This window comes from Solea senegalensis, linkage group LG15, assembly GCF_019176455.1.
Source record: "Solea senegalensis isolate Sse05_10M linkage group LG15, IFAPA_SoseM_1, whole genome shotgun sequence".
Lineage (NCBI taxonomy): Eukaryota > Metazoa > Chordata > Actinopteri > Pleuronectiformes > Soleidae > Solea > Solea senegalensis.
In genome coordinates this window covers 8,899,221-8,923,604 of record NC_058035.1, presented here as the reverse complement: position 1 = coordinate 8,923,604, position 24,384 = coordinate 8,899,221, and the positions used below count along the sequence as shown (strand labels likewise).

At 41.5% G+C, this 24,384-nt stretch overlaps 1 protein-coding gene across 1 annotated transcript; it reads left to right on the top strand.

The window, feature by feature from the left end:
* The first annotated feature begins 1,245 nt into the window (after nucleotides 1-1,245).
* kcnk12 (potassium channel, subfamily K, member 12) lies at nucleotides 1,246-18,310 on the top strand. The gene is made up of 2 exons (XM_044045272.1): nucleotides 1,246-2,095; nucleotides 16,293-18,310. The coding sequence occupies exons 1-2, from the start codon at nucleotides 1,756-1,758 to the stop codon at nucleotides 17,183-17,185; spliced, it is 1,233 nt and encodes a 410-aa protein (XP_043901207.1). The 5' UTR covers nucleotides 1,246-1,755; the 3' UTR covers nucleotides 17,186-18,310.
* Nucleotides 18,311-24,384: the final 6,074 nt, after the last annotated feature.

Genomic DNA, 24,384 nt, shown 5'->3' with positions numbered 1-24,384 from the left:
ATGACCCTGAAAAGATATTAGTGGGTGGAGAACATGGCTTGGGAGTGGGAGGAGAGGGGGGATGGCCTTTTCTATCCCACTTCATTTTAAGTGATCAGTTTTTTCCTCATGCTGCTATACGTCACCTTCAGTGCATGCGTCTGCCTGTATCCTGCTTGTGTTTCACAGTTTTCACACGGATATGCAGGCACCGTGTATAATATAAGCCTGTTTTAACCCACAGATTTAATGATGTAATATAATTCATGGTATGACGTTGTGTCACATTGTTGTCTTCCCCTATTTACATCTGTGTTCTGTGCGTTTTTTATGTTTTGAGGTAATGATTAGAATTGACAAAGACGTGTGCTGATGTGCTGAGCGTGTCCTTGCTCTGCCGCCTGCCTTAATTTGCAATTTGTAATCCAGTTAGCGAGATCAGAAAGCAGCATCAACATATGGTAGCGATATTGATTCGAATTTCTAAGCACACTGTTTTAGGTTATGACATTTTCCTTCAAAGTTACTCTGTGGAAAACATGGTAACAGGTTTTTGTTTTTCTTCTATTTCCATTAGTTTTGGCACTGTTATCTTCGTCAATCATGATACAGTGCTTAAAGGCGGTTCTGTTTGGGTTTATGTCAGTTAAACATCACCTCTGACATTTACAACAGGGTCAGTCTTTCCACGTCGGGTGGATAATTGTTGCTTTTGGAGCTTCAGTCGATATTTTTATGGTTATTTTCATGGATCAACAGCAGGTCTCCATTGATTTAGTCAGAATCTCTGAACTGAATATGGTTTTGTGTTTGCCTCTAAGTCAGTACATGCTTTTTAATGGAAGCAAAACTACATCAATGATGGCTACAGTGGAGATAACCTAAATTGTAAAAACTGTGATTGCTCACCAGTCTATGCAAAATTAAATTTCAGAATCAAAATGACCTGCAACAAGTGTATTTTATTTTCTTTTTATTCTATTTTTCATTGTTGCTTTTCCTGATAAACTTTTTTTTCTTCCTGCTCAGCACTTCGTCTGTGCTGCTGGTTTCCAGTGAGTGGAGTATTCCTCAGTGCGCATGACACAATGAAGCACGGCTGCAGTGAAAATGTAAATCCTCAGTTTTTCTGAGGATTACCTCAGCTGAAGACGCGCGGGGATACTTTTCCTTTCTCCTTATGTCTTTTCCCTCACTATGTCCTGATTTGCAGCAAAGGTTTTTTTTTCGCCATCATATACTATAGGTGCAACGATCACACGAAACTCGACTCTCGTCCATGCAGCACAAGGAAAGCCAAAAGGATAAATGACTTTATGTAAGACAGGAGGCTTCTTCTGCGACTCATGTAGAATCCAGAGCGTCATCGTGGTTTTTGCGGAGAGGCATTTTGGTGCAGGAGACCCAGAGGATAATACAACTGTACTGCTTGCATTTGCACAAAAGGAGCGCGTCTGGCTGGATTCAAGCTGCAGTCCACACCAGCTGCAGTGGCACAACTGAGAGAGAATGCATGTATGATGAGCACTGCTTTTGCCCTAAACTCTGCATACTTCACAGCCACAAGTGGAGTGTTTTTGCCACCACTTCAACAACTACAATGAGACAACGTGGCGCAGGGGCTGCATGAGTAGCAGTGGAAATGTTGCCTGTGGGTTAGAAGTGCAGTGAGGCAGCGGGACAGTGACTTCAGAGGAGAGAACCTGCACGCGAGTGAATGTCGCCTCTGATGTGGAGCTTGTCGCTGTCCGACGCGCGCGTGGTGCTGAAATTTGGATGATGCCTGCCCTGCGATTGCAAGGCTGCCGCTCCCTGCACCTCAACGAGGACAACGGCCGCTTCGTGCTGCTCGCCCTCCTCATCATCCTGTACCTGCTGTGCGGCGCTGCGGTCTTCTCGGCCATAGAGAGGCCCTCGGAGCTACGGGCTCACGGCCGCTGGAACGGGACGCTCCACAACTTCAGTGAGACGTTCAACATCAGCCTGCAGGACCTCAACTCCTTCCTGCGGGAGTACGAGGCTGCCATCGCCGCTGGGATCCGGGCTGATGCCCTGAGGCCACGATGGGATTTTACAGGGGCTTTTTATTTTGTTGGAACTGTTGTGTCGACTATAGGTGGGTGATACTATGCTGAATTTCCCTGATTTCTCTCTGGACTGTGTCATGTCTTGTGTAAACTTGTTGAAAAACGAGTTGCCTTACATAAGCACATATCAATACAAAAAAAGAACTCTACTTTCCAGTTGTAAGGCATCTGAGCTATTGATGTCACATCCATGTTTTATATATCAGATAATAGAAGAGAAGATGAGATAAGATCATACTGTCCATATCACACTGAAATGTGGTTTCTGTCTGTCAAAAATCATCAGTCTGACAGTCTAGGCGTCAAATGCATGCCATCCCTTTGGGCTGCCTTCCCCTCCCTGGCTTACACACAGAATAACAGATTAACATTTTTTCCAGTCATGTGTTACATTTTGGCTGTGAGGGACTCTGGCAATGTGGGCGACATCTGACTCGCCTGCCATTTGGAATGGCACACTCATCCTTGGCTATAGGACAGCACCCATGGGTGCAGGATGTTTTGTTTTTTTTCATAGCCACGTTTCCATTCAAACCAATAGGAATGTCAATGCAAGGGCCCCCGTCTGCTCCCCCTCATTTAACATTTACTGTGCAATAGGTCAGAAAAGAGCAACTGTCCCTCGCAGGAACACTTGATGTGGTGGACTGCATGCATGATGGCCTGGTGAACTCACCCCTTCACAACAGCTTCAATTAAGAATGTTCAAAACTGTGTGAAGGGGAGTGATAAGGAAAAGAGAGAATTGGATGCGTGAGCAGAGAACCTGTCAGAGGTTCATTTAATTTAGACATGTCAGGAGAGCTTAACAGGCTTTTCCACCGTCTTCTCTCTCATGCAGATGCAGAAAAACACCCAGTCGCAGAGACGAACCACAACAACCGTGTTTGTGTACATGCGTCTTGAAATCCTCCAGTGCTACGCTTGCCGTGCAGCAGCAGTTTTCCCTTCAAAGCAGATAATTTAAACTGAAAAGGGTGATGTTGATCTCTCTACTGTATTTATCTTTTTTTTGTGAGATATGGCATTTCTGTCTGGATTTCCATCTCACTTTCATCTCCAGTCCTCCTGCTCCTGTGCTGCCTTTTGTGCACGCTTTTGAGCAGGTGATATCAAAGGGATCTGTGGGCCTCCCCACACAACTCTTTCTCAGAGCGGCATCCCCCTGCGTGCTCTATAGACACTCCTCCAAAACACTTCCCACCTCTGACTCTCTGCTGTGGCAGAGGCTCGAAATCAGCAGCGACACTTCTTTCCCCTTGATGTGCCTCCAATATCACTTTGAAAAATGAAAGCGAAGCTGTTGCCACTTGAAGCGCTTGTTTATCCAGTTGTTTATCCAGTAAAGCTCAGAAAAACACAACTTTTAATTAAAGGGGACCTATATTTTTGTGTCACAATGTAATTTGGATGTCAGACAAGAAGATTCTTCTCTGGTCTACAGTCATGTGCTTCAAGCTTTTTCTCAAAATAGAGTTTGCACGAGACGTATTAAACGAATTTAAGTAATTCAAAATACCAGTTTACCATGTAGCCGTTTATAGATATCTTCCACTAAACTAATCTAAATAGAGCGTTAAAGACTACATACATCATCACGTCAAACAATAAAGCAGATTAGGAGCACCCTATGCATCGAATAGAGATTCAAGTCCAGCTGTAATCTTTATTGTTGCAGATGTTTGTGACATCAGATGTCTTTTTGCTCTATTGGCAACCCATGGTATCACAATGGAAAAATTAATAGTTAATAGACCAAAATTATAAAAGAAATATATGTAAAACCTATGGACAGTGCACTTGAAACTGCAAAAAAAGATGAATTCAGCCAGGGAAACTTATTATTTATTCAATATTAAACTAGTTATGCAAACAATGGAAATATAATTAGCTCGCCAGACACTCCCTGGATTGGTTAAGCAGCATTAAGCCCTATAGAGAATGCAAAGAAAAATCCTGCACGAAACTAAGTGCATGCATGTGAATAACATTTTAAACTGATCTAGTAAGGGGGAGGGCCGGGGTGGTGACGATAAAGCTTTGTCGGTGGCAGCGGTGTGAGGCAACATAGGTGTAGCAAGAAATCGGGTGAGGGAGCAGTGTGACAGCAGCTGTGACGGAGTTTTACCAATAGATTGGGGTTGGTCTTTGCATGACATCGCCCTAATGTAAAGGAGACGCTTTTGTGACACGATGATGCAGATGTATAGTGAACTGCAAAAAAATTGTTGTACTCTTCTAGTACAGAACTTAAATAACACAATAATCGAGTACTTGGCCAAAACAGACAACGCTGAATTCTTCTCAGAGCTACGACAAATGTCTGTGCTCAAACTATCGAGCATAGTTCTCAAACTTTTTATATCAAGTGCCACCTGAGAAAAGATTGAGCACTCAAAGTAACACCATTATTGCCAACGTTTAAATACAGTGGTGTAAACAGGCTGAGCAAAGTCAGCTACAGGTAGATTTCTTCCTCTCTCATCATCCTCCTTCAGGCACTGGAATATTGAAATTAGATTTAGATGGAGCGAGAGACAAGGTTAGATTCACTCCACTCTGGTCACATACTAGAACAGTATTTCTGATTCCAGAGGAATCTCACGTACCACCGGTGGTACACGTACCACATTTTGAGAACCATGGACAAACTTAAACGCAAAAGTAGAGAATCAGAGTCCATCTTGGAAACTCGATTCAGAACCAACCTCCATGAATTGTACTTGGACTTGGAACAGTGGGGAAACTCAACTCTGACTTTGAATTGAGCAGGTGCCATTTCAGAGTCCATTATCTTGTTCCACTTAAGCCAAAGTCAAACATCCACATATATCCCGACAACATGTTGACCTTATCCAAACCACAGAAATCCACAGCCTCCCAGAGCCTCGGGCAAGGCTGTGGAAAACAAGACGAGATTCTTCATCTGTTGACACATACGTTTGTAAAGTTTCTTTTTTTGTAAACATCCATCTCTTGGTGTCGGTTTCCTGCCCTACATATCGTACTGTTTGCCTGCCCATTAAAAGGGCACAGAGTCTGCTATATAAGTAGAATTTCTATTAATAACAGACGCTATTTATAAACCTCAAGGCTGATTGATAGCTGATGACTGCCAATTAGGACACGTCTCTGGGGCTGTTTCTGGGCCTGCATGTCTCACTGAGAGCTGGTGCAATGACATTTTGTAAAACTATTGTCTCATTTCAGCACAGCTTCTACTCTTCTAAGAGAATCAAGTGTACTTAGTGGTGGCTTCTAACTTGTTGAGACGGACTGGGACACTCCGAGGGCAGTAATTGTTGAATTTTTAATGCAATAATCCACTGCTGGTTTAGATTCAATTTGTTCTTGGGAATACTGGCTCAGTCCTGTCTCTTCTTGCCCCTGGCAACCACTGCAGCGACTTTCTCCATCACAGTCATGTCCACCCACCCAGACAAGTCACAAAGATAGACAAGAAAAGTAGGACAGCTTAACAAACACTTTTCAAGTTTTCTCTACAAATGAGGCCACATTTCAAAACGTGGAGAAATGTCAAAGGTCGGGTGGAGTTAAACCCGTGGCTGTGCAGAGCTGAGCTGCAGTAAAATATGTAAATAATATGAGTTTTTATATGTATATATATATATATATATATATATATATATATATATATATATATATATATATATATATACATATATATATATATATACATATATAGACCAGAGAGGACACAGTATGTATCAGGTGTTGCAGTGTTACTATTAAAACATAACTGCACTGTTATCGGGATCCAAAAGTAATCACTGGATATCCCACAAATACTTTGGTGAGCATTTTGTAAACTCTAGGTGTCTGAGCGCTTGTTATAGAAAAACTGTCTTCCCATGTCCTCTCTCTCTCTCTCTCTCACGATTGATATTCTGTAGTGTGAGTAAACAGCTTCACCTAATAGGTTAGTGGGTGTTATCCTGCTCTTCTTGTTGTGCCAATTTAAAAAAAAAAATGCTGATGCGGCTTCCGAGGCTTACTTGTAAGGTTTGTGTGACTATTACACGCTTGTCTGACCACGGCCAATGTGACAGGAAGAGAACTGCGAAGCACATTTGTCCTCACACTGTGCCTTGTAATTCAAGTGTCTCTACGGTTAGAAGACAGAGTTACCTCAGCGTGACGAGGCGTGCGTTTGGCATTTAAGCTGCGTGAAATGTCACATGACAGACTGAGGTGGATTCCTGAAGGCAGTGCGTGTTTGTTTTGATGTCGTGTTCTTATTTTGATCAACCGCTCGCCGCTGCCACGTTGGGACGGAACCATCTGTGTTGTTGCTACTGTTTATGTTATGAATGTGCTTTCAGATGGTGGGTGGGAATTCGGCTCACAATCTGTGAAAGCAGATTCATCAGTGCGCGGCGACGCTTCAGACTTGCTCAAGCCTCCTGTTTAGTCTGTAGTCTGTCCCACACAGGCCTGACTCCTGTTTCACATCAATCTCAAGTTTAACTTTGCGCCTGTGCCATTTTGATCTCCAGTTACGCCTTTGTGTAATTATGTTGTCATTGTGAAAGAGAGGCCGGTCGTATTGCACAAACAGTACATCATACAATTAAATGAACACCACTTAATAGAGTAATTAGGTCATCGTGACTCTATTTTCTACCTAATGGCTGCTTCCATCCATCTTCTACCTCTTTATCCTCCACATGTGGGTCGTGGGAGGTGCTGTGCCAATCTCAGCTGACACAGGGCGATAGGCGGGGCCACATATAGAGATAAACAACCCTCCACTCACACTGTCAATTTAGAGTGGCCAATTTACCTAATCCCCAAATGTGCATGTCTTTGGACTGTGTGCACGGTCCAAAGAAAGGTCCTTGTTCCGACCATGTTGCAAACCTGGTTGTCTTCTTGTGCTGGCCACTACACCAGCCGTGTGGCCCGATGTCTGCTTCCTTTTTTGACTTCCTCGCTTTATATCATCAGGTTTTCTCAGTAAAAGCACAGAGTCAGATAAAATGCCACTGTCAAAAATTTAAAAACAGATTGCCTTTAGCTTCATGAAAGGTCCCTATAGATTGTGTCGGTCCAGAAGCTGAGCACAACAATGATGGATGGGAGCAAAAGTGTATGATGGCCTTCGTTTGATTCTTTTTTTTTTCGGTTTAGCTGCATTGGTTAATATTTTCATGGGATGAGTGTGTGTGTGTGTGTAGGTGTCACCCTGTAACCCCTCCAACGCCTGTACTCTGTCACAGCAGGTCATAAATCTGCCCTGTCTTGATAAGCCGTGTAATCACCTACATACAGTAACTCACAGACTCAACCCATCACGACCAAGTGATGCCAAGTTCATTTCAGAGGACACAGCAGATTTTCCGAACATCCTTCTGCTCAAACTGATTAGCATTTCACTGATTCGGCTCTTTGTACTGGCAAAGCAAAGAGAGGATAAACTATGTGTGCTCTTTGCACTTCTCATCAGGGCTAATTTGATTTGAACAATCGTTCAAGAAACTTTATCCTGGTGTTCATAATTTGATCATCATCAGTTTTGCCGGCCAACATGATTTGCATTGGTGCTGGTGTCCATGCTGACTTGCAGCTATAAGACTCGAAACTTTCTCCATAAGCAGAAAAGTTCCTCTGGAAACATTTGGCCGCTTCGCAAACCTTTGATGCGGTAAAGTCGGACACACACTTGGCAAAATGTCACCCTGCTGCAGAGAGTCTGCGTAACGATTGCACTTCTCCACATGTATCCACGTCTTGGGATCATGGATGTAAATAGTTATCTGTGTTAATAACACGAGAGCAAACAGCATGATTTGACAGCCGTCCATCTGTCTCTTTGTATGAAGGAGAAAGAGCGGCGCTGTGTCGTGACTGTGCTTCTTTCAAATGGCTAAATGCAAACACACTGCAATTGTGAGACATATTTTCAGATATAAAACTTTGACTGTGACCTTGAATCGTTATTAGAATACACACCATGGATGGTGCATTTTTATATATACAGTTACAGTTAAGCCCCTTTTCCACTAGCGCTATTCGACTCACTTGATCTCTATATTTAACAGAGGAGTCGGGTGTGTTTAGCGAGCCGCATCACAAACACTGCCGCTGTATTTCGGATCAGTGACTGTGTCAGACGGAGTCTGTGCTGCAGTCATGCAGGAAGTAACAAATCTTTTTAATTAACTGAGTCTAATGATTGAGTTACACCGAAAACAACTGCTTTACAAGTCACTAGTGTGTGTGTGTGTGCAAAGTTATGTTTCAGTTTCATGCAGCCGTGCTGTGGTGACTCCGCCCACGTTGCGGAGGTACTATATTGTAATGGAAAAACCAACCAAACCGTGTAGAGGAGAGGCAAGCTGGGAAAATGTAGTGGAAACACGGCATAAGTCTATTATGAAGACAAATTACATGTACTCTGAGCCACTCACGTTAATTTTTTTCATATCATCTGTTTGAATCAGATGAAAGTGCACATCTGATCCTCATACGAGATACTGTATGAGACATCCTGTAATTGTTAGACAAATATATACGTTTTTGTCTCGCAACAGTTCGCCATAGCAGCTGCATGTGCAATGTTACCCAAAGAATATGAGATAAGAAAGATATAAAAACTACTATAATTACACCTGAGAAAATATTGAGTTCTCAAAATAACACCAGTATTGCCAGCGTTAAAATACCATGGTGTAAACAGGCCGAGCAAAGGAGGCAGATTTATTCCCAATAAGATAATTTGCTCTCTCCTCTTCCTCAGATATACTTCACACACTGGTGTAGTGAAATTAGATTAGGATGGAGCGAGAGATAAGGTGATTCTGTTAGTTGTTTAATTTTCACTCGGGTCAAAATTACTCAGCTCCACTCACAACACATACCCTGTTATATACATTAAAACAGTATTTCTGATTTTCCTCCAAGTACCACCAGAGAATTATGGAATCATGCAATCCAACAATTCACGTTACGATTGACCACACAATACAATTAATCCGGGTTTGCATGTTCTCACATGTGTACGTGAGATTTCTGCTGGTACCCGGGTGTCCAAAAACATGCAGAGATTAATTGGACACTCTAAATTCTCCATAGGTGTGAGTGTGAGAGTGACTGGTTGTTCGTCTCTGTGTGCTGTCCAGGGTGTGAACCCTCCTTTCACCTTACGTCAGCTGGGATTGGCTCCAGCACCTCCTGCCACACTGATGTGGAGGGTAAAGTGGCTGACAATGACAATAAACAACTGCAATTAACCACTTACTTGTCCTTGTTTTAAGATTTTCATTTGGTTTTGATGATGGATTTATGCACAAAGGTGCGATTCAGTCTGATCGTATCCTGAATTTGTCAACTAGTGTTAGCCACACTTAGTACGTTCTCATGGTGAGTGGATTCATATGGGTTCTGTAAAGAAAATCCAGAGAAGCGAATCAGTCAAACCATGTGAGCCGCTCAGTGAATCCACTGGTATCCCTGGAAAATACCAGGATCAAACGAGGCGTGTTGTCCTAATGCCAGCATTCATAGATTATCCCACTACCTCCAGGACTGACTGCCTCTGGCAGAGTCACAATCTCACACAAATTGGCCACTTTGAGTTCATAGAAAGCAGAATATAATCTAATTGTGAGCAGCAGAGCATTGCCTCGTCATTTGGGTGAGGTATAAAGCTGTGGTTTCTCTGATTTGAGCTCATTATTGCAGCTGTCACTTTGACGTAGCAGTCAGGCCCTGACAGGAATCGGCCGTTTGCACTGCCTTGGATTTCAGGGACTCATGCTTTTACATCATTTGCCCGTAATGAAAAACCATTAAATCGAAGGTCTGCCAAACCTCAAGCATTCACTTCCTGCTAACATTTGATCTCACTGTTCTCATGTGAAGCCTAAGCAGCAACGAAAGACACACAGTTAATGTAGCGTCACCGTGACACTACACAAGCGCCACAATTGGTATTATCCATTATGATGAACATGGTGGCTTATCACAGTGACCTGAGGGCGTTAGTGTTTCGAACGCTCCACCTGAACAGGTGTGTTTGCTTTGGGGAATAATACAAGAGGGCTTTGTGTAGCTAAGCTTTTATTCAAACATTGACTGCGCACACAGTACACGATAGGAAACACAAGGACGTAGCCTTCAGATCCATCAGGGAGAAGCTATTATTCTGACGAGAGAATGACTCACTCAAATGAAAGGACGAAATCTCTGTTCCCATTTGCAGACGAACAATGAAGCCACATGACCCTTCATTTTAATTTTGCCTATTTAACCCCCTGTCTTATCTCCTCGGTGCAAGTGCACAGTAGCAGATACTCTGCGTTGTTTCACTCTTACGATATATGATCTCGAAAACGTAAGAAAGAAAGAGGGAAAAAAAAAAGCGTTTGGCACGAGTCCAAAAATCAGTGCAGTACATATTATTTTTTGTCAGCAAATCAATATGGATGACGGCAAAGTCATTAATTCCCCTGGCTCTCGCTGCCAAGGAATAAAGTGGTAAGATATAACTTGAAACACAAGACTGGATTCAGACAAGACTAAGCTAAACAGAGCAAAAAAAATATTTCATACTGTGCTTCACTGACTTGGTTAGTGCTACATTATTAAGTTTAGCAGTGAGCTCCCACTCTTATAATTTATATCTATTGACCAGCTTTAGTGACTTAACGCTGCATATTTCATTATGATCACCACAGTCCATTATTCCTAATTATTGCACAGACATGTGTAGAGTAAAACACTCATTATCAAGCCCTTGACGCACAGAATGCTTTACCATTAATGTAATTGTATTGTGTGTGTGTGTGTGTGTGTGTGTGGGTGGACTGTGTCCTTTAGGGCCCCGTTAAGGCTTTGGGTGTTGCATTAATATTTTACAGCCTTTGTTTTAGTAAATCTTGGCATGTATCTGACCTATACTGCCGTCTTAAATCTCAGCATACACGTGTTGTGAGTGTTCCCATTACCACCCATTTGGCCAATAATCCCGACAGCGTCCCAGCAGATGGTGTGCGGATGAAATCTCGAGGTCTGTCCGCGCCGCTACTTCCTCAGCCCTCTGTCCTCTCTGCAGACCCCTGCAACGCCGTGCCGTGACTAATGGTTTCCTGTTCATCTCGGAAACACAGTCATCAGAGGGACAGGCATATGTGACATTTCCCTGCTATTGCTCTTATCAGACCGTTCGAAACTATTCCCTATGGAGGGAAGCAGCTGACTGGAAGCTTGTTTTCAAGACTATTAATTGGGGACATTGGGGGGCAATAGATTTATTTATTTATTTATTTTGGTTTGCAGAGCATTCCCCATAATGAGCCCTCTGGTCCATTTTTTGGACACCGGAGAGCTGTATGTGGGGACGGGGAGGGTGTTGTCCTCTGTGACAAGCATTAACCTTCAGACTCCATGCTATTTTCCTTGACAAATGAATGTATTGATGCATATCCTTCGTTCAAACACAGAAACATGAGTGTGAGTGTTATTAGATACCCCTTATTCTTATGTGGATATTCATTAGCAGCTTTGGCCCAATTGAAATTGCTCTTTTGTGTATTTTGGCTGTAATGTACAGTTCGGAGGAGCGTGCAGATTAACTCTGATGGCTTGTATATTCTCTCAATTATCAGCAGAACTCTTAATACGGACTTCATGCGTGAATCTGTAATGTGCTCAGCTTTTTTTTCTTGCAATGTTTGGCCTTGTCACAGTCTGTCTCTGCAGCTACAGTGAATCAATACGCCTTTTCAATCAGTCAGAAATCAATGCACAGAATCAATAGGTCAGAAAACGAAGAAACGATAAGATGAAAGACTCTAAAATGTTCCCTGGTGCTGAGGAGGAAGTGACTTCTTTTCCACCACAGTCAGTTGATTTATTCATTTGCAATGAAGTTTTTATTATAGCATCTTTGTTATTGTAACATGATAGTGGAACCATAATGGACACACCCTTAGAATCTTAAACCAGTAGTATGTGTATTTAAATCCCTTCTTGATGGATTGTACACATCTTTCTCTTTCACTGGATATGCAGAGGACAAGCTCCTGGTCTGGCCCCACTTTTCCTTATATGGTTTATTCTAGTTTCAGAAAAATCAGCGGGTGAGGTTTTACGGTTGATCACCGCCCGGTGGGAACCAGAGGACTCGAAGGTTCCGAGTCAACGAGAAGTAATGAGAATGCGTTTAAATATTGTCTTTTCGTGTCGTCTTCCGACAATTACAGGGAATAAAGTATTGCCGCTTAACCTTAAGCACCATCGTAGAATCCCCTGTAATTCTGTAATGATTAACGCTCTCTTTTATAATGGTGTATACTTATATTCTGCTGCATTGTTTTGAAATGCAAACGATAGCGATTACAGCCCAATTTAGTTTCTTGCTCGGGAACATTGGGGTTTCACTCCCTGAGGTGAGGAGAGTTGGAGCAGAACACGTTTGACGGTTTAACAGCTGCTTTTAGCAGCTTTGTATTGCTACACACTCCAGATAATGGAAAACCTGTTGAGATTGTCATAGATTGTCGTGCAGTTCTTCATTCAGAGTGGCTCTTTGGGGTAAAATTTGATGACTGATTACTGTTTAGAGGCCAGTAGTCTTCTAAGTGTAGGAAATAAAATGTAGAGCATTCACGGAGTCCATCAATACTTCTATTAGAAACCCTTTTTGGTCATTTGTGGTGTTTGGGTCCTGGATTTACCACATGCCTTAATGAGCCATTGTAAACTGATACTGGTCTGTAATGAGAGCTTTTCAGTCGGAATTGTGTCAACTCAGCGATTGATCTTTCCAACATGTGATTTAGACTCCGGTGATAAAAGTCGACCTGAAAAGCGATGTTACCACATTCACTGACAGCCTCTTTAGGTATTTCCCTCCATTTCATTTCCCACAGTCTGATAACAATCACAACATCTCCTTCATCACTTAAAACTGTCAAATGATAATAAATGGATACTAATTGCACCATTTCAGTCACTTTCCTCCTGGTTGGATCTCTGTGTGCGTGTGTGCAAACATCATTACCCATTAGAAAATAACATCATTTTCAATGTTGAATTGGGCATATTTAATGCTAATGGAAAAATATTCTCCCTGGGCTTTGATTGGATTGGATTAGCATATGATGTCCTGCCATGACGTGTTGTGCTGTTAGTGTCTCATTCAGGTTTGGGCAGAGTGGAGGGATTAAAGTGCTCACGGGGGTCAGCAGCAAGGTCATTGTTCAGCATCGGTTACTTCTGTCGCTGTCGATCTCATTGTTCTGTCTCTGTTTGGTATTTGTGAAGAGAACCAATGCAACATTATGTCAAGCAATACTATCAGACCTGACTGAGGGAGCATTTGTGTGTATACAGCAGCAGTGCAGGGGTACAAGAAACGTGTATTCTGTCAACCTGCTTAATGACGGGGAAACTTTTCATCGGAGCTTTGTGTTTTCAGTCACACAATCATCTAACTTTACTAGCACAACGTCGCTGTCGCCTCTGTCTGTTTTTATTATATAACCAATCGCTTCCTGTGTGCAGCACAGGAATGTCAATCAAAGCACCACTTTACTGAGAAACAGAGAGTCGTGTGGAGCTGATAGTCTTAATCAGCATTGTGTCAACTCACTGACTCATTGTTTGAATCTAACAGACATTTGACAGTTACACCCTACCATTTTTATTCTAAGCGCCATTGAAGTCCTTGTGAAAAAAAAGTCACTCACCGTTTGCGTCTTATGTTTCAGCTTGCCCGTCCTTTGCTTTCTATTATTGTTCTATTTCCCCTAATGCATCTTGACACAGTGGTCTGGAGTAATGGCCCTGAAATGCTACTCTGAATCGATGCCTGGTGCCTTCTCCTCTCATAGGTAATTTACTTGGTAATGAGAGACGGTGCAGAGGACCGTCTCTGTCTGCGCTGAAAAGATGTAATCTGTTTCCCTTTGAATCAGTCGAGTGAAGGGAGTCTTGGACTGCTAATTAATTACGCTGGAGCTGGAAAAATAGGGTCTCATTCAAGGGCTTAATTTGGATAATGACTGCCCCTCACCTTTCTCTTAGTCAATGATGTCTCTCTGTATGTTACTGAACCGACTGTCTGTGTCACTGTCTTTGACAACACCAGGTGATTCACTGTCTGTTGTAATGTGGAAAACATCTCCCTCTCTCTTACTGTGTGTGTGTGTGTGTGTGTGAGGACCAAATCCTCACATCTTTAAAGTGCTTTGTCAGGGTTAAGGGCAAAGGTTAGTGTGGGTTGTGATGGTTAAGGTAATGGTACGGGGCTAGGGAATTTATTAGGTCTATGTGTGTCCTCAGTATGAATGAAGCGCAAACACGTGTGTGTGTGTGTGTGTGTGTGTTAGAGAGAGGCCAAGAGGTATGTTTACATGTGGGTTTATATTTCCTCTTGTCTCTAAAAAACAATCTGTATCAGTCATTGTTGATCTAAATGACCCGGCATGTCAACAGCAAAGCCACATGAGAGTGGTTTTGAGTGTGCAAGATAAGGTCAAAAAAGCCATTCTGAGTATCATAAAAAGAAGTATTGGCGAGATATTGATGTCATTTATTGCCTGACAAGAATGGTTACAGACAGGCTCGCGGTAAACGAGGTAAAAGCGCTGCCCAGAGGAGAATCAGATGGAGGATAGTCACGGTGAAAGAATCAATTAACCTTGGCCTGGAAGTGAACTAGTTGATCTCTCAGCGCCGTTTTATTTGTTGCGCGACATTGTGATTGGGTTTGAGTGTGTGTTTGTGTGTGAAGAAGTACAGGAACCGCCTGCGTGCAAACAAATAACCATGCAGTGTGCACACAAATACTGCACACGAAAAATCGGACATTAGTAGGTGTGTGAACAAGGCTCAAGGCTGGTGACAGAGAGGCAGGTTGCACACAGATTAAAGTGATTTATTTAACCTACATGAACAAACAATCAGATGTGTACAGTAAGTAAAGTGCAATTACATGATTCAGATTAAAACATTAATGATTAGTGCAGCTATAATCAATTGTGCCATAAACCGGTGTTATCCGACCTGGAATGAGATTCAAACGAATTGTCCCCGGGGGGAATCAGAACGCTCACAAAATGAAAGTAATAGCAAAGGACAACATTATTGGTTTGTCAGTCAGCAGGGTCAACTTGTCTGTTTCTCCAAAAGACTTATTCATCATTATTATACTGTTGTTTCATTGGGATCATGGCCATCGACATTCAATGCACATCTTTGGTGGTAATTGTAGGTATTGCTGTTTAAGTGCTGGGAGACTTTACAAGCTGCACCTGTGACATCCTCTTAAAGACTAAAGTGCCAATTCAAAATGCAACTGAATCTACAAACATCCTCTCCGCCCCCCCTCCCCCCTCGTCCTTGCCCCAGCTTGAACATTCTGTCTAATTGACCAAGAAATCAGAAAATAGCAGGAAGCCTAACCACACAGACACACAGAGAGATATTCTCATCACCTCGATACAAAGCCAGTGTCCTTGATTTTACAGGCCCACCCACAGCAATTAATGCCATAATTAATACTGCATATTAAAGCTGTAATGTGTGACTTTTACATACAAACAAATGTCTGTTATCTCATGTTGTTATAGGCAACGTTCCCGCTCTGCCAACAGGAAGCGATTTAGGACAGATGGAGGCAATTGTGCTAATAAAAGGAGACGGCAGCAAACAGGGGGAAGAATTACTGAAAATACAAAAAACCCACAGTGGTGAATTCTACTGCTCGTCGGGTTAGGTTTTTTTTTTAGATGAAGGACCAAACAGAGACAAATTAATTGCATCAAGTCACAAAAGTTACGCACTGCAGCTTTACCATATGCGGCACAAACCAGATGTTTTACACAATGGAAAATATCAGAGGTGGGAGCTGAGTTACAAATTTAAGCACTTGAAAATCACTAACAAATGACTCAACTTTGACTTCATTGATTAAAGACTTGCTTTTTCAACCAACCAAATTTCTCTGCACACCACTTGTATGTTCTTCACTCAAACCTGCTTTTACATCATTTCCATTACTGGCACCGATGTTTACATAATAAGATTTAAGCAGCGTTTGAAACACTCAATTAGACTTTGAGGTCGTTTTCGCTCTAATGCACCACTTCCCTTATTGCAGTAAGATCTCTTTAGAAAAGTGAAGAAATCAGGTAGCTGAAAATCCGTTTTTTAGCCTCACTTAGAGGATTAACAGACATTGTTTCCCTGTCTTTGCAGGTTTTGGGATGACGACACCTGTGACCGTTGCAGGCAAAGTGTTCCTGATCTTTTATGGGCTTGTGGGCTGCGCCGCCACCATCCTCTTCTTTAACCTTTTCCTGGAGCGCATCATCACACTGCTGGCTGTGGTGATGAAGGCTGTGAGGGAGCGAAGAATCCGGAACAGTGGTCTGCTTCCTCCAGGAATCCGCCATGACTTCTCGGCCTACTCCATCCCTGGCTGGAAGCCCTCTGTGTACCATGTGATGCTGATTCTTGGCCTGTCAGCCATCACTATCTCCTGCTGTGCGTCGGCCATGTACACCCCTGTGGAAGGGTGGGCATATTTGGATTCCCTCTACTTCTGCTTCGTCACCTTCAGCACCATCGGCTTTGGGGACTTTGTCAGCAGTCAGAGCGCAGATTATGAATACCAAAGCCTGTACAGGGTGGCCAACTTCTTCTTCATGCTTATGGGTGTGTGCTGCATCTACTCGCTCTTCAACGTCATCTCCATTGTCATCAAGCAGGTGCTCAACTGGATCCTGGAGAAAATGAGCTGCTTGTTTTGCCAGCGTTGCAATAAAGCCCACACCTTCCTGGGCCGACGCAATGCCATCCGACCGGGCTCCAAGGGGCGCCAGAGTCGAATTGGCCACCCGCCCGACTCTGAAGGACCTTGTGATAGTGACACTGAGGGACGCAGACTATCAGGGGAGATGATCTCTATGAAAGACCTGGCAGCATCTAACAAAGTGTCACTGGCCATCATGCAGAAGCAGCTGTCTGAATCAGCTAATGGATACCCCAGAACTGTGTGTGGCAGCTCACGCCACAATGGTTTCTCTGGGGGTGTCGGTGCTCTCGGTATCATGAACAACAGGCTGGCTGAGACAAGTAACTCCAGGTAGAGCACAGAGGAGATAATGTACAACCCTGAGGCTGAGGAACATTAAAAAAAGGCTTTGGAAATGGATCATCAGTGTAACTTGTTATGCATGATACATATAATTTTTGGGATACTTTTGCATACAGGCAGTGGTGGTGGTCTCGGCGATGATGGCATGAAGAGAGAAGCTAATCTGGAAACACGGGGACCACCCCTCACCAAATTCACTGTCCCACAAACCCGAACCAGAACAAATCGCTGAATTGATCTTAAATATCAGTGTAAGTCGAACGTTCTACTGTAAAGGAGCCAAGGGAAGTACACAGTGCAATCTCGATTATTTGGAAAACTTGCCAGTTTATTTGAATGTACATATTTATTACTGATATAAATGGTGTATCCACTGAATGATATAGCACATATTGATCTATGCATTATACTTCTCATGCATTTTTTGCACCATTTCTAGACGCTTTATTGATTGTGCAATCCCGACTCTCTCTTGACATGGGTCCAGTTTTACCCGCAGGTGAGTAGTTTGATTTGTGGGGCAAACGTGGCAAGAAGAGTTTCCAAACATGTCCGTGATGCACCTGATTGCGTCAGAGTTGTTGTGAGGGGAGGGTTTTAAAGAGAGTAAGGAGCCACAAAAAAGTAGTTCCCCATTGTTTAAGACGGAGAAGAAGAGCAGAGCTGAATAATTAAATCCATTTCTCATGAGGCAGGAACTGGCCTTCTTATCAGCTCCAAACATGCTTTAGCGGCCCAGGACTACTTGAAAGGTAAAAAAGAAAGCCCCTTCCAGCTGATTCCCTCTTTTTATTTCAAGCTCACAGCTATCTGCGAGGAAGCAAATGATAAAGGCTTGCGAGGTATTAATTACTCGTTGAATGCAGACTGAAGACTCAGTGTTGTTGTTTGGTTTTGGTTGAAGAGAAATTTGAGGGAGTGGATGGATACAAAAATATGAATGGTTTCATCCCATGAGCACATAATGTTAAATAATGCAGACCAAATGTAGCTGGGTCAGTCTCAGACTTGTGAGCAAAAACATGTAGACTCGACATGAAAATGGATGCAGTCTTTCTCTTGTTTCTGAAGCCTCAAGATTTGCAAATTTTCCGGTGGCTTGACCAACTTCGAAACTTCGTCACCTGGACGTCACCTGTAATCAGGCCCATATTGGACACTGGTGTCCTCTTCATCATCTATTTTTCTCTATGTGGGAACATAATTTACACAATTGACATCACCTGAAACTATTGAGGCAATTAAGTCTTCAGGAAAAGGGAGTTGTTCTGAGACTTCCAGCTTAATTCCTGGGTCTCCCTTTTCATAAAAAAGACTCTACATTAATTTTTATGTTCAGTCTATTAGGAAAACTCAAAACCCTAATTTGAAAGAGACTTTGCAGAATCTTTGTGAAACAAACAAGGCATGACGTGAAAGTCTGCAGAGGCTAAACCTCCTTTTTTTAATTTAGAGTGAATTTGTTGTAGGTATTCAATGAATTGTGGGTATTTCCTGTCAGGATTTATTTTCACCAGTAACATTTCTTCGACGGCATCTGCATTTTAACGCTGAGCGATGGTGGAATTTCTCCACAGCAAGAAGGAGGAAAAAGACACTGATGTCGAAACTGTCTCTTTATATCCATGTTCTCACACACAATTCAAATCAATGGTTAATCAACTTGTCCATCCCCAACAACTAATTATCCTTAGGCTGCTTGCTTTGCTTTATTTTCCCGTCATCTCTGCATTCACTTTATACTCACTGCACCAAAATCCTACTGCTTCCTTTTCCGTTTGCAGATCGGCTCTCTCCTCACGCTCGTCACCCCCCTACACTGTGAATACGAGACATGTCATTAGCTGAAAATATTTCTTTACTCCCAAGTCTCACCCTAGAGAAGAATAGAGAAAATTACTCAGGTAGTAAAATCTTCAGGCTTGTCTTAGTTTTTCCTGCATGCCATTATGGCAAAGCCATATGAGATAGATGTATATAACAGAGGACTATTTAACGTCTATTTTTCTACTTGCAGCATAGCTTTCACTTATCTACACGTGGACGAGTGAAGACGCCATGTCTCGGAACCACGCGTCGGTCAACAGACCAACGCGGTGCAGCTTTCAGAACTTAACTACCCCAGACATAAAGTGAACACAGGTTTTCCAATGTGTTTAAAGTTTTGGAAATATGCATATTCACTTTTGTTGCAGACGGTAATGTGAGAAGATTGATAGCCCTCTCACATCATTACAGTGAATATGAAGCTAAAGCAGGTCAGTTTAGCATAAAGACCAGATAAAGACTGCTGTTTGTAAAGTATGAGGTTCTTTAGCTTTAGAAAACCTAGATTATTTTCACATAATCCTCCTGTAAAGCAGTGAATCGTCAGCTACAGACCGTAAAGGTCCAGTGTGTAAGAATGAGTGACATGTAATGGTTAATATAGTAGAATAGAATAGAGTGATGTCTTTTTCATTTTCATAGTTAACTTCCATTTTAGAAAGTGAAGTGCATGCTCTGGCTAGTTTGTTCAGGCTGCTGTAGAAACATAAACCATAAACCTTGTATAAAATGGTTTATTCTAAGGCTACAATCACCTAATTATAGACTCGTACAAACATACTTATCGATACTCTCTTCAATTTCCAATTTGCCAATAAAACGCACCTAAATGTTCAACTCTGGACATTTAAGAGCCAGGTTTTCTTTTGTTTTAGGTACCTTCAAGGAACTCTAGCTGCACGTCTAAATCTAAACTTACAACTTTTTTTTTTAGTTTGAACACTATACAATGTTAAATTCATAAACAAACCAACTTTCATGACTATACTACTTGACCGTCTTTCCCAGGTTAAGCGAATGAACTACTGGCTTTAGCTTCATATTAATTAACACGTGTATTTCCACATTTGAACATTTTGTTCTTTAATAATTCCCTCTATATCTTGGCTCCTAAACAAACAAAAATAAAAAGCGATATTAGTGATGTGATGTGACGCTTGCTTGGTTCATAGTCAGTTGCCAGACTGACCGCCACACTGAACGGTCAAGGATATAAATGGAGTTTGGTCATGCGGTAGCAAAATGACATACTCTGTACTCAGCCTGTGTGAAGAATAATGATTACCAAATGATGACCTGATTTTTAAAAGCTCCCATTGTACCCATAACCTTACCTTCAACAAGGAGCATGTGTGCGTGTGTCTGCACTTGTGTGTCCAGAAGTGTGTAAAAGGACTGAAAAAGAAAATTAAAGGACTGTGAATGTTACATATACATACATACATAAATACATACCCCCACACACACACACACACACACACACACACACACTGATTCTGTAGAATGTCTATTGAAATAAAATCTTCCTTCAGTCAGACACATCCCGCTTTTAAGACGTCGGATATATTTAATGTTTGCTCACCTAAAAGTGCATGCGTGTCTTGAAATCAAATGCCTTATTTAGCCTTTGCGTATAAGAAAATGGTTCATTATGGAACAGATCCTAGTGTGTAGAGCTTGTGTGTTGTACTGTACAATCCTTTTGCATTTTGCAAAATTGATCTCCATTGATTGCAATGGTTCTAACTGCTCCACTCATGCTCCTGTGTCTTCTGTAAGAGGAGACAGGTGGATTTACTGTTGGTTTGTTTGTTGCCTCTTTAATGTCACGTCGCCCATTTATAATTGTAGTGGTAATTAATTCTCTAAAATGGATTAGACTATGTGTGTTTAACATAAGTGAACACAGCAGACTGAGATTTACAGTGAAGGTGGCGGCGGTGACTTCACCTTTAAGTGCAAAACTCAACACAGTCCCAACTATTTATTACAGTTAAAAACACCAGGCTTTGCTCACATGGTGAAATTTGATTTGCGGTCAACAGCACATTGACATTTAAGTAGCTCAAATAAACTGACATGCATAATTTGACTGAAATGAGCAGAGACTGATGATTTATTTGGTGTTCATTGATGGTGCTAAAGGCATTATCGTGTATTCAACAAGGTTCTTTTTGAATAACGTATGGCACTGTGTTCTTTTCTCGACTTTCAGTGAGAGTGCGGTAACTTATTATTTTTAGCATTTTGAGACTGTTAAATCCATTTGTTTCAGGAACAAACTGCATGCACATTTTATTTGGCTGGAGCACCATGGGAATGGCTGTTACCAGCGGGCAGGTAAACAGTTGAGTGGCTTGGTAACAGAATGATGTATTACAGCTCTGCTTGGCTGTGTCTGTAACAGGAGTCACAATGTCGGCTTTGATCGGGAACTCTTTTTTTTACCCTTCCTTCCTTTTTCTTTTTTTTATTTTGTTCAAACTGACCTTTCCTTCCTCCTTCAGCATTGACCTCTCGACACTTCGCCGTGGGTCACATGTTTGCTTGCATTGTGGTTTAACATTCAGCTCATGTATGCAAATAAATTCTGTTCTGCCAGTTGCACATTTTTACCGATGATTGTACTTTTATATTTATGTAATTAAAATCAAACCTATATGAGACAAGAGGGGGTTCCATTAAACACGGATATTTGCTGACGATGCTATGATCTTCTTTATTACAACAAGTCTTACACTAACTATTGAAGTAGATATTGACTTGTAGCAGTTTTGATTAAAACGTGCAGTCTTCTATAACGTAACTAAGGTATCGTACCAGAATATTACTTTGGTAGAAGTTAAAGTCACTTTTTTATAATATTACTTAAGTAAATGTCTTAAATATGACATTTATTGTACTAAAGTATCAACATTCATTGTTTGATATAAAACATACTTAAGATTAAGAAGTATTAAAGTATTAAAGTAAAGTGAGGAGTTAGGATTGATAGATAGCGCTAATTAGCACTAGCTAGTGGTAGTGCGAGTTCTTTCAACTGCAAGGCTATGGGTTAAATTCCTGGCTCTGCTAGTCTATAAGTGTCCTTGAGCAAGACACTTAAGCCCATGTTGCAGCGTGTGAATGGGTATGAAAGATGGCAAAACTATAGTTTAAAGCAGCTCATCAAGACTAGAGAAGCTCTACCTAAATACAGACCATTACCAACTCTTCTTCTTCTGATTTTATTTGGTAGTAACGAGTGACAACGATAGTTAGAGGAAATGTAGTGGAGTAGAAGTAAAAGTTTCTTGAAATACAAATAGCAAAATCAAGCTGTTTTGCATATATAACGGGCTTTCTTTTTATCGAAATTTTTGAACTAATTTGAATTGCAAACTACACGACTCACCAGCTAGAAAGAAATATTCACAGACTTATTAATGCTTTATTTATGGTATTGATAGAGATATAATTTATGAACCCTTTATAAAAGGTGTCGCTGAGCGTGATACCACAGTTAGGTTAACAATGGTAACCATGGTCAGACTATGTGAAGTAACACTGCAAAACTGCTATCGAGCTGCAATACCTGCAGTCCCAATACTCGCTTGTTTATCTCACCGGCAGCTGTTTATTATAATATTCCCCAGAGAAGAAAGAACAAAATGTTTCTTTCATTTTGCATTATAGGAAATGCTCTTTCTTTGATTGTGGTCACAAATGGTTTACCATTTCATTTCAATTGTTTTATCATGTCAGTTTATCACTGTTATTTAAGCCTCCCTTTAGCCTACATATTTCTCTCAGGTCCTTTTTCCACCAGAACACACACACACACACACACACACTGCTGCTGAGTGGGTAATGGGTTGATCAGGATGTTAGTCATAAAGGGGAAACCTGTAATTGCATTCATTATTGAAATGAGTCTGATCCCAGCAAATTATGCAGAAAAACAACATACATTATCTCACTGCACAAGAGTTGAAAGGAGTCTGTGCGGAGGAAATGTCTGTACTCATCTGTAATTTTCTGTTTAGCGAGACGTCTGCTTTCTACTGTTAGCGATGACATAAAACAGTCCAGTGTTGTTGCTGGAGGAATTAACACCCACCTAGAATGATTGCAGTTTCCCCTCCACTCATGCTGGACTGCTTTTGATCACTCATGTTATTGTTTTGCAGAAATATCGGCATGCTGCCAGTCTTGCCAGTCTGATTCTGTTTAATACATCACACACATTTTTTCTGCAACGTGGCCGATTCAGGCCCAAAACCCCAAAAGAGTTCTATGATTTTAGACAGTTGTGACGAGAAATGATAAAACAACAACAACAACGCCTTCTTGTGTCTTTTCTTTGTTTTCCTCATTCTCGGCATGCAAACAACCCTTCTTGTCACACTGTTACAGTGCAAACAGCACGAGATTATTCCTCAGGGAGACATGACTGCAGTTAAACCTTCAGCAGCAAACTGAAGTGTTTCCTCTGGGTCCAGCTGTCAGAGGCATGTGCCTCGATTTCTTCACTGCAGCACAAACCTCTGATTCCCTGCCATCTATCTGCTCACACTATGTCTCTGCACCTCCCTCAATCTGCATCCTCACTGGAGCAGAATATGAATATGAACTCTACAAATGCAAAACCCTGCTACAAATAGGAGAGAAGAGGGTGAACTTTGACACTTCAGCTGAATAAAACCTGGTAAAAATATATTTTATTTTTATGGAAAGACCTCAAATTCATATTTAATTTGGACGACAAGCTGTTGAAAAATCAGGTTTTCTTAAAACCTTATCTGATTAAACAGTGATAACTGATAAAACTCCTTTGGGTGTAAACGTTTAAAATGGCAGTAGACACGTGTACAATGATTCCCATGAGGACAGTGAATCATGTAAATTTGTCACTGTGAGGTTTTAAAGGATTGAATGTTTTGCACTGCTGCAAAACCAGATAACAAATACTGACTTATGGGATGGAATGAAGGCAAGAATGTGCATTTTCAACTGAAGAAAAAGCATGTACATATAAATGTATATATATATCTCTCTATATATAAAGATATATATATATATATATATACACGTACCAAATGTAAATTCATCGCCACCAAAAACAGTCCCATGTTCTCTTGTTTACCATGACTACAGTTGTTGAAGGTTGTTGTTGACTATTCAAACTCAGTTGGGCAGCATTTTCAAACCAAGACATTTTCTGCAGCCAGTAAGCAGCAGGTGATGACACATTTAAAGCATAATGCACGAAAAGTGCATTTAAAAAAATAATAAAAGAACTAGTAATAAGAATATTTTGTTCATACCTGTCCTTCACACACCAATTTCTTAGAAATAAATGTGTTTGTGATCTCAGCTGCAACT

Bases quoted from the DNA above. Each gene is read 5' to 3' on its own strand.
- kcnk12 (XM_044045272.1), top strand. From the start codon at position 1,756: ATGATGCCTGCCCTGCGATTGCAAGGCTGCCGCTCCCTGCACCTCAAC. The intron at 2,096-16,292 runs GTGGGTGATACT...CTGTCTTTGCAG, and splicing joins AACTGTTGTGTCGACTATAG to GTTTTGGGATGACGACACCT.